The sequence below is a fragment of the Bremia lactucae genome, linkage group LG3, assembly GCF_004359215.1.
Source record: "Bremia lactucae strain SF5 linkage group LG3, whole genome shotgun sequence".
In the NCBI taxonomy this organism is placed as follows: Eukaryota; Oomycota; class Peronosporomycetes; order Peronosporales; family Peronosporaceae; genus Bremia; species Bremia lactucae.
Window position 1 is genome coordinate 3199449 of NC_090612.1, and position 10398 is coordinate 3209846.

Here is a 10398-nt window from a genome sequence, read left to right on the forward strand (position 1 = left end):
TAGATCGATTGTTTCCCAACTGGGCCAACTATTCGTGGATGACGGTTTGCACATGATAAACTTTCAAAACAATGGAGCACAACATACCTTCTATCAATTACAGTGTTCAAGCTAGTTTTGGTGAATGCAATCGTTTAATAGACACTATCCAATTTTTGATAGTATCGTCTGTGCGCAGTCCAAGGCTGTGCGAGAATACCCATCACAACGCTTTATATAATGCAAAATCGCATTTTTCTGACAATATCTTATAGAATAGACACAGAGCTAACTGTCTCGTCTACCGTACAAAATCTTGTTGAACTGCTCTGTAAGGTCACACTGATAGGAGATCTTGTATAGGGGCGAGGGCTCACCCGCTCCGAGAGCATTCGAAAGCTCGAGTAATCCTTGATGGAGGACTATATTAATCTCGTGGGCGCATTTTTTTGCGCTGAGATTGGCATATCCCGCTTTTATGCTTGAGAAGAGTTCTTCTGTCGTCACAAGCGCACCACCCATCATGCAGAATATTTAGCGGGAAGTGTTACGGTCACATGCTTAGAATGGAGCACGCCACCAGTATTATCGTAGATAACTATGTTGGAAACAAGCCGGTTCTCCAATCGCTTGTAGAAATAGTTTTCAGCATAAGGACAGCGTACGCAGGAACAATTATTTCGTTAAAACAATGTGTTCGCCGGCTCAGCGCGTATCAAAACCTTTTTCAAAGATGTATCGAACAACGACCTGATCGTATCATGACATGCGACCATTGTTGCCCTTTCGTTGGCGCTCCTTTCTCGGAAGTACTTGTACTATCCTCAAATGTCCAGCAGTCAGTAAAATATGGTGTATAGCGTGCTACAAAGGTCGGCGAAGGTGTTAGCCATCTAAACAACTCTTAAAAAAACGGTGTTGCCATACCTCAAATGACAGCTTTGCTAGTCTTGATTTCTTAGGAAGCATAGACTCTAGCTGAGTCTGGTCCAGGTCATTATAATTCTTGGAATCTTCTCTTTGAGGGACTATTTTTTTTTACAGTCATTAGGTGAATGATTAGCGTAGCCCTCGGGACAGAATTTGGATCAGGTAAAGGGTTCTATGCAATCGGCTATCTGCCTTATGTTACACACCCGTCAAGTACATTTAATGGGGAGGTCAATTACTTCATGTTAAGTATATTAAAATGTCACTCGGGTGAGGTTAAAAAAGTGACCCATCCTTCTCTATGTGATGACATTGTGCATTCACAAACGGGCGTCATCCGCGAGCTGAGGTATTCAGAACAATACGCTCGCCATGTAGAGAGATTCACATCTACAGAGATGGCATCTTATTATTGGGTATAAAGGTTTATTTTTAATTTGTTAAGTATAAATCATCTCTAACTTACTTCTTAGATAACAAGTGCGCACGATAAATTCGGCAACCGCTTCCGTGACGACACTTTTTCTTCAAGTTCGTTGAGTGAGGTCGTTTCAGGTGCCCACCAACTACCTTGCTGCACGTGAGAGAAGACCTCACTGTGCTTGAAGGTGTGTGCTTTGTAGTGCGAGGCCGCTTTAGAATCTGAGTTAAAATTGACGGGCTGCTGACATAGCACCAAGCAAGTATGCCAGAATATTTTGTCAATGACCGAGGTTCGATGTTGTATGAATCGATGAGGCCGGCTTTCTCACCATTGATAGGAGCAATTATCAGCTAACATTACCGCAGGCTACGACTCAACTAGTGATGGATTGATGGGAAATTGAAGAAAAATAATTTGTTCTTATAAAATATCGAAATTGCGTAATTCCCTATTTAAGAAAATAGAAGACACAAAGCATCCCTTGAAAAAATTCAACTTCTTCCAATACTAATGATTTATAAAAGCTGAGCAAAATTGTTGCTGCTGACCCATCATGAGCGGCACTGAAGCACGACAGTGGACTATTGCAGAGACGCATTGCCTAGTAAAAACGAAAACAGAAAGTGGCAGCAAGCTCGTAAATAATTACCTATTGCTTCATACACTTGGACAGGGCCGTTTTGGTAATGTTAAGCTTTGCGAGAGAATTGCGAATGACGGGTCTTCGAGCTCTACAACCGAGACTGGACAAAGCGTATCGAATGCAACGATTCCAAAAGATAATGTCACTAGTGCTTCTACGGCACTACCGGCTTTTGCCCCACAAAAAACCCGGCTCTTTGCCATGAAAATCTTTTCAAAGAGGAAGCTGCGCCGTCTCAAAGACTATCGTATAAAAAAACAAGTCAATGATTCTGCTTTAAAAGCAGACACAGCAATAATGAGAATGCACTTCGTGACGACAGCACTTGACCGAGTGTATGAGGAGATTAAAATAATGCGATCACTCTACCATCGCAATATTGTGCTACTTTTCGAAGTTATAGACGCCGCGGACGAGAGCGACAAACTTTATATGGTGCTCGAGTACATGGCAGCCGGTCCATGCATGGTCTATCGTCCAAGCTCAAAAGACTTTGTTAGTCGCGTGACAGGTGGCGTCTTAGGAGAAGACTTGGCACGAAGCTACCTGTCTGACATATTGTATGGTCTACAATACTTGCATCAGCGGCACATTTGCCACCGCGACATTAAGGTAAGCGACGAGTCTCTTGGCAGTAAGTTTTATTTTTTTATTAATGGTTTCATGAGCAAAGCCAGAAAATATATTACTATGCGCGTCGGGACGGTGCCACATCACAGACTTTGGCTGTGCCAAACAATGTTTTAACGATAGGACGGCAAGTGATGCCATTCTTACGGACCCACGTTCCTTGAAACGAATACTTTTATCCGACACTGTTGGAACGTATCAGTTCTTCGCCCCCGAGTGCTGCTATGGGGAGCCATACGATCCGTTTAAAGTCGACATATGGGCCGTTGGCATTGTATTTTTTCTTTTTCTTTTCGGCAAACTGCCTTATGCATCTGAAAATATCCAACAGCTCTTTGACGAGATTAGTCGCTCTACTCTAACGTTACCTACAACCGAATTGTCACACAGTCCCGAGTGTCAGAACTTGCTTCATCGACTGCTTCAAAAGGATCCGAACCAACGAATCACGATCGAAGAAGCTCTGTGTCATCCGTGGTTTACGCTAGTAGAAGATGTTGCGGAGCTACTGTCCTTCTAAGAGCTTAAATCAGATTAAATTTGACGGCTGTTTGTTGAGAATTCCCAAACTTTTACTTTTTAATTATGCGAGATCCAAACTCTATTTTTATTAACTTTGACAAGGCATTTCTTTCTCGTTCATACATGCGTCAAGTAGGTGCTGCGTCTAAGTGAATATGGCATGAACGTGGATACCGTCGAGCCCCCCTCCCGCAAAAGGGTCTTCCATAGTTCGTTCTACATTAAAAATTCCTAGCATCAACAAACTTGTGGACACACTCAGAAGCAAGCAAAATGCAAAATTTGTCGCTTGGTTCTCGTTTTCACGCGCAATAAAGACGTAGTACGGTCCATAAAACACGGGGAGAACAAGGATAAAGAGCCGCGTGAATGACCGAGTGGCTTGAGGTGTCCGATAGAATTTAATGTTTTGCAACCTCTCGAGTCGAGCTAATAGGAGCCAATGGTACTGATTCACTCGCGATGCTTCGTTCGCTGGCATGCCACAGGCTTTCATCACTTCCACTTGGTCGTGTAATTGACGAATCGTTTGTATAACCTGCAGCTGCAAGTGTTTTACTGGAGCAATAGATTGCGACGCAAGGATGCGACCGTGTGACGTGAGTCGATGCCGTCCACGCGTTACGGTTGGCATGATTAAAAGCGCCATGATGTGCTGTAGTACCCCTTGTAACAAGATTTTGGTCTTTTGAACATGGTCTTGCGGTAGTTGCTTTCGTCCATTGTCACCCCAATTTTATAGCGCATTGGCTAGCAGGATATTAAGGATTAAAGACCTTGACTCGGCTAAGATATCTAATGCTTGTTCACGGCGTGAAAACGCTTGGGTGATTTGCATGATCATGGGCGAAACAACTGCGAACGAGACGATGGTCCACGACATATTGGCCCCAGAGCTTGCACCTGTGCTGCTTTTGCCAAGAAACTAGTAGAGCGAGGTTGTCATCATGGAGAATAGCACCACAAAAAGTCCTTCAAATGTAATTAAGTGGATGCCAAAGACTTTCGAGGCTGCGTACAGGTCCAAGGTTGTATCGCGGAAACTCTCGCTCGTCCATTGTAGCGCTTCAGAAGCTCTCATTTCATTGTCACAGCCACTGCATTGCCGTAACGAGTCAGAGGGCTCATAGCGATGTAAAGAAGGTCGGTCTTCTTGAAATTGACGAGAGGGGCTCGAGCCCGTCATGGACAAAAAGGGAACAAAACACTATTTTGGGTAGAACTCTTTATGCGCTCTTTTGTATAGAAGTGACAATGTAGTCTTGAACATGGTACATTGATGGGTTTTTTAGCACGGTGAACATTAATCCCATTTTACCAATTAAAAGAGGTTATGTACTCAAAAGTGGCCGACAAGCTGCTTGTTAAAACTCGCAAAAGGCCCACAAGTGTCAAAAAGCCTGTCGGTGTTGCCGAGTTATGCCACGCCCGCTTCTTCCTGAGCAATTGCTTACGCCAGTGCCATGTGATATCGCCATCAGTGATGCCACTGCGTATCACTCAAATTGCCGAGGCTGCGGGCATTGTACGTCGTTACGTAAACACCGTTTTTGAGGGCTTTGCATGACGCTTGTTCGTGCCCACGTAGCTGCCCGAAGAGGTAATATTATACGGCAAAAGTAAGGCAAAGATCTCTTTAAGTGTGCGCAATCGACTGGAAAATCAGCCCAATGGTAACTACATTGTGGTCACGGGTATCACCCCCACGCCGCTAGGTGAAGGCAAAAGCACGACGACGATCGGGTCCGTTTTGTACGCGTCATTGCAAAAGTCGTCCGAAAGTATGCTAAATTCTTACGTATATGTAGCTTATGTCAAGCGTTAGGCGCTCATCTTGGCAAGAAAGCATTTGCTTGTATCCGCCAGCCGTCCCAAGGACCGACATTTGGTGTCAAAGGCGGCGCCGCAGGTGGGGGGGGGTATGCCCAAGTCATTCCTATGGATGAATTTAATCTGTACGTATACAAATTGGCCGTATAAAATTGTGATGCAATCAGGATTGAGTATACATGGGCCACAATACGTATTGTATACACTCGAGCCACATGACGGGAGATATCCACGCTATCACTGCTGCCAATAATCTCGTACGACACAAAGTGGCTGCATGACTTGGTACATGGATAAAAACTTCTCCTACTTTCGTAGTTAGCTGCCGCAATCGACACTCGAATGTTCCATGAAATGGCTCAAACCGACGAGGCTCTCTTTCGTCGACTCTGTCCAAGAGCCAAGGACGGCTCCCGGTTCTTCTCACCCGTTATGCTAAAACGTCTCCAGAAGCTTCACATCACAACAACGTTACCAAATGACCTCACAAACGACGAGATTCGCTCGTTTGTGCGTCTCGACATTGATCCCGACACAATTACGTGGCAACGCGTACTGGACACGTGCGATCGTTTCTTACGCCACGTCATGATTAATTATGAATCTGCGGAAAAAGGTCCGAGTCGATTAACTGGCTTTGACATTACCGTTGCGAGCGAAATCATGGCCATTTTGGCATTAACGACGAGCTTAGCGGATATGCGGGAGCGCCTTGGTCGTATTGTTATTGGTATGAGTCGTCGTGGCGAACCCGTTACCGCGGACGATCTTGGAGTCGGTGGCGCACTTGCTGTTCTTATGAAAGACGCCATCTTCCCAACGCTCATGCAAACCGTGGAAGCCACTCCTGTCTTTGTTCATGCTGGACCATTTGCAAATATCGCGCATGGGAACTCGTCGATAATTGCGGATCAAATTGCGCTAAAACTTGCAAACGTTGACGGCTACGTGGTCACGGAGTGTGGATTTGGAGCAGATATTGGCATGGAAAAGTTCTGTAACATCAAATGTCGTACAAGTGGCCTGATTCCACACTGTGTCGTGCTCGTCGCAACGATTCGCGCTTTAAAAATGCATGGTGGTGGCCCAGATGTGGTTGCGGGGAAGCCGGTACGGTTAATTGAGTCTTGATAACGTGGAGGCTTGATATTTTTTAGATATGCTGACAATTGAATACGTTTATGCGGTCTCTTTTCAGCTCGATTCGGTTTATCTTGAAGAAAATCTCGTCGTATTGGAACGTGGGTGTGCAAACATGCAGCACCATCTTCGGAATGCACTTAAGTTTGGTGTCGCTGTCGTTGTGGCGATTAATGTTTTCGTTTCGGACTCGTTTCGTGAAGTGGACCTTGTGAAGCAAAAAGCATTGGAAGCGGGGGCTACTGCTGCTGTCGCGAGCAATCATTGGGCTAAAGGTGGCAAGGGTGCGATGCATCTGGGCAATGCCGTCATCTCTTCTTGTTATACGATGCGGGATCAAAAGAGTATGTTCAAGTTTTTGTATCCGCTGGAATTGAGTATTTTTGAAAAGTTTCAAATTATTTGCAGTACGTAGAATGTTTCGGTTGTTTTTTTGTTTTTTTTTTTGTTTTTTGGGTACAATGCTGACTTGGTGGTATCGTGATTGAATACACAGAGGAGATTTACGGTGCGGACCGTGTCGAATTTAGCGATGAAGCCGCAGCAGGGATATGGTAACTTGCCCGTATGCTGTGCGAAAACCCATTTAAGTTTAAGCACGGACCCGACCGCAAAGGGCGTCCCCAAGGGTTTCGCAGTGATTGTACGTGACATTCGTGCATCGGTGGGGGCTGGCTTTGTGTATCTTTTGTGTAGTACCATAATGACAATTCCTGGTCTCCCCACGCGTCCGAGTTTCTACGACGTGGATCTAGACACCGATACGGGCAAAGTGATTGGCTTGTTTTAATTAAAAGTTACCATTTTCATTTCGGTTCACGCATCATTGAGAAGAATCTGATTACTCGTTTGCTTTGAGCATGAAACTGTGTGAGATGCCGGTGGCTATAGTGCTTGCATATCTTGGTAATGGGAATAATCAAATATAATTGGACAAAATGTGTTGGTCTTGGCAATTTGAGGATTTTAAATTGATCTTTATCTGATGAAAGCCTTGTCGACTTTATTGGATCCAACGGTCCTTCTGATGTTAATTTTGGGTTCGACACCTGAAAGAAAACGATTTGTTGACGCGTACACACTGTTTGCAGCAAGGTATGATAAATTCGACAAGCTTTTTGCGCACCTATTTAAAAATTAGACTTTTGAATGCATCTACATCAGCTCAAAATCCATTCACATATTTATTATAGCTTGCATGGCTGGGCGTAACAAACTGAAGAATTGTTGATAATTGCGCTTGCCTAGCTTGTCTCTTCGAAGGCTGCGATTGCATCCAGAGGCTTCCCCTCGGAGCGGTAATTGAGAAATGTCTGCCAGTGGTAAAATTGTTGACCATGCACCAGCGTCATAAAATCCTCGCGCGCGATCATCCGACGAAATCGTTCATCTTCCAGCATGTCAAGAAAGGCTAGACAGTGCGGATACACGATATATTTGGCGTATTGTGGCTGCTTCCAATACTTGAGGTATTTCAGATAGTTCGTAAAGGCTGGGTTCTCAAAGTAGCGATTTATTGCCAGGACTAGAACGGACACTGGTAAAGAGCTACGTGAATGCAGACCAACTAGACGTACAATTGAGATAGGCAGGACTTGCCAGGCACTGGATGAACTCGAGTTCCATCTGAAAGCGGATATCGTTAGAAGGCACTTCCATGGTGGCTCGGCTGAATTAAAAATGATCGAACTTAATCGCAATCCGACTGTCACTAGTACACTTATGAATTGTATAGCTGTATGTTTTGATTGATAATTTCTCTAACAGAAAAACAAAGAAATCATAAGCCTCATTTTCAAATATTCTCAGTTCAACAACAAAGATACTTTAATGTTAACTGGTTTTTGTAACGGGAAATCCTTTGCTTAAATTGATAATAGTACTACTGATTACTGTGAAGGTGGGGTTCCTCATCTACTGTACTCCACGTACACGACGTGCAGTGGATCTGGAGTCTGAGTGACGGACTCCACCGCAGCATGGCTCTCTGCCTCGGACGCGGCTCTCTGCTGTCCAAGCACGAATGCCTCAAACTGCTCCAACCGAGCAACATGTTGCTCAGGAGGACTATTAGGAGCCTGGTCAGGGCTTGTTTACCAAGTCCCTACGCATATGACCTACCACCTCCCGATGGTGTTCGGAGAGGTGGGAAAAATGATCCCAATCAACATTGGCTCATCCTCACGTACACACATAGATGGGGGCAGTGGGAAGGATTTTAAGTGCTACCAAGTGTAGGCGGGCACGTCGTAATGCGGCCACGCTCTACTTAGACACACACCCTAGCACAGCGAGGAAGCGGTCTAACCATCTTCTCTTGCGTGTAGTGAGGTATTTATGGTGGGCGCGTTAGCGACCTTAATCTCTTGCATACTCTTGCAGAGATCGGTTCGCCTGTCGCGCTCCAAAGCAGCGCGCCTGAAGCAACACTTCGTTGTTCGGCGGCTCGTACATGCCGCAAATCTTTTCCTTAAAGATCGCCAATGTAGAAAACGCCTTTTTGTCCACCATAAGCACCGACTAAGCCCACTCTGAGGCCTTACCGCGCAGATGTGACATGGCGTACGACACCATCCGGCTGTCGTCCTCGATGAGCTGGGCGACACCACATTGCTCCACGGCTAAAAGCAAGTGAGCAATCGTGTGCGCTGCAGTTCCATCGAACTTGGGCAGATCCATCCGAATGGGCCTCGGCTGATGCGGCCGGGCAGAGAGAATCTCAACAGTTCTGTTGAGACCCTCGCTCCGAGCCTGCGTATGCCTTAGCTCAGCGCTCGCTGTCGGCGTCCATTACCGTAGGTCCGATTCCGGAGCACATTAAGGTGCCCACGTTTTTAAACGGACTACGGTATGGCCCATCGCGACAGGCCGTTTTCAGAAAGGTGCCATCGACGATGGAAGAGGCAATCCAAATTGCCTTAGTTGAGGAGCATTCCTACAACAGTGCCTCGGTGACAGCTTGGTATAAGCCGTCGGCCGAGAGGTTAGATGCCACTCCTATGGAGTTAGGCAATGCAGACGTGGTCTGTTATAAATGCGGCAAGCGCGGCCATATGATGGCTCGCTGCTATGCCAGGGTCCCTGCTGGGGCAAAGATGCCCAGCAAGAGGACTCCCTACCCAAAGTGCGATGGCAAGAACCAGCGTGCGAGACGCATGAGCTCTGCATTGACCACTGAAGGGTCAGGAAATGCAGGAGTGCAGTAGGGGCGGGATGCCCTACTGATACGGGCTCTGAATCTACCCCTAAGCTCAGAGTTGTGGAACAATTTGATGGTGCGAACGAAAGAGAAGGTCGAGTGAGGGGGGCACAAATGGGTAGCATAGTCCCTGAGGTCTAGAAATTTTGGAGCCTCAACTCTGCTGGTCTATAGCGCTCCAGTACGAGGCTATAACCATGTGATGAACCTCCTTTTGGATTCGGGTGCATCACTAAATTTGGTTAAACTCGCGGCTCTAAATAGAGATCGGCGGTGATTGAGTCGCTTTGCAAGGATAGCAAGCGAGAATAGGCGACTGTTCGTTTAGCGAACGGCGCGCTCGTTAAGTCTGAGGGAGTTCAGGTAGAACTCGCATTCAGCTTTAGTGACTTCTCTTGTAAAGAGAAGTTCACAGTGCTAGGAATGGAGAGTCCGTATGACCTCATCCTAGGCATGCCATGGTTGGCAAAGTACCAACCATGGATAGACTGGCGTACACGCACAGTTGCGAACTCTACGCAGGACACCGGAAAGGATGTGCTCCTGCGAGAGGCCTATGCAACTGATGTCGTGTCGAACACAGTTGAGGGTGCGTTGACGGGATGTCAAACGTCACCAATTCCTACCCAGCTCGTGGAGACTGAGGTAGTGAATAGGACGATGACAAGTAGTCATGCGTCCGAATGTCCTGCACAGAGCCGAGAGCCTGTGGCAGTAGACGGCGAGCTGACAAGAAGTCATGCGTCGCATAAACCGGCACAGTGCCAAGAGCCTGGTGCGGTTGGAAGGGGTGCGTTAGCCAGGAGTGCAACGGCACCCGCTTCCCAGAAAAAGGTCGTGGTGACTCGAAGAACGAGTACCCGACAGATTAGGACGATCAAAGGCACGTCTAAACGAGTGACCTTTGGATCAGTCTCTAATGAAGAGGACGGGCCTTCGAACGAGGTGTTCGAGGCCGTCAAAGACGAAATTGCGGAGGCATCCTCAGTTGAGGTGCTCCGGCAAGTCTTTAAATCTGCCGAGGAGATAGTAAATCTCCCGGAGATGTCGTGGGATCTGTTCCTTGCCGAATTAAAGGAAGGAAAGATCCACGAAATAGTC

The 10398-nt window shown here is 46.4% G+C and overlaps 6 protein-coding genes across 6 annotated transcripts; 2 read left to right on the forward strand and 4 right to left on the reverse strand.

Moving 5' to 3' along the window:
* Window positions 1-267: 267 nt before the first annotated feature.
* On the reverse strand, window positions 268-504 carry CCR75_006707 (uncharacterized protein; the record flags this gene model as incomplete). Its single annotated transcript, XM_067964775.1, has 1 exon — window positions 268-504. One exon carries the CDS (start codon window positions 502-504, stop codon window positions 268-270), a length of 237 nt encoding a protein of 78 aa, XP_067815376.1.
* A 1382-nt stretch (window positions 505-1886) lies between these two features.
* CCR75_006704 (uncharacterized protein) lies at window positions 1887-4435 on the forward strand (the record flags this gene model as incomplete). The annotated part of the gene is made up of 2 exons (XM_067964772.1): window positions 1887-2588; window positions 2650-4435. 2 exons carry the CDS (start codon window positions 1887-1889, stop codon window positions 3124-3126), a joined length of 1179 nt encoding a protein of 392 aa, XP_067814997.1. The 3' UTR covers window positions 3127-4435.
* Window positions 3274-3777, reverse strand: CCR75_006706 (uncharacterized protein; the record flags this gene model as incomplete). Its single annotated transcript, XM_067964774.1, has 1 exon — window positions 3274-3777. The coding sequence occupies one exon, from the start codon at window positions 3775-3777 to the stop codon at window positions 3274-3276; it is 504 nt and encodes a 167-aa protein (XP_067815375.1).
* Window positions 4054-4314, reverse strand: CCR75_006705 (uncharacterized protein; the record flags this gene model as incomplete). Its single annotated transcript, XM_067964773.1, has 1 exon — window positions 4054-4314. One exon carries the CDS (start codon window positions 4312-4314, stop codon window positions 4054-4056), a length of 261 nt encoding a protein of 86 aa, XP_067814889.1.
* Window positions 4436-4461: 26 nt separating the features above from the next.
* On the forward strand, window positions 4462-5108 carry CCR75_006703 (uncharacterized protein; the record flags this gene model as incomplete). The annotated part of the gene is made up of 3 exons (XM_067964771.1): window positions 4462-4653; window positions 4717-4871; window positions 4937-5108. The coding sequence occupies 3 exons, from the start codon at window positions 4462-4464 to the stop codon at window positions 5106-5108; spliced, it is 519 nt and encodes a 172-aa protein (XP_067815415.1).
* Window positions 5109-7342: 2234 nt separating this feature from the next.
* Window positions 7343-7757, reverse strand: CCR75_006702 (uncharacterized protein; the record flags this gene model as incomplete). The annotated part of the gene is made up of 2 exons (XM_067964770.1): window positions 7343-7623; window positions 7676-7757. 2 exons carry the CDS (start codon window positions 7755-7757, stop codon window positions 7343-7345), a joined length of 363 nt encoding a protein of 120 aa, XP_067815000.1.
* Window positions 7758-10398: the final 2641 nt, after the last annotated feature.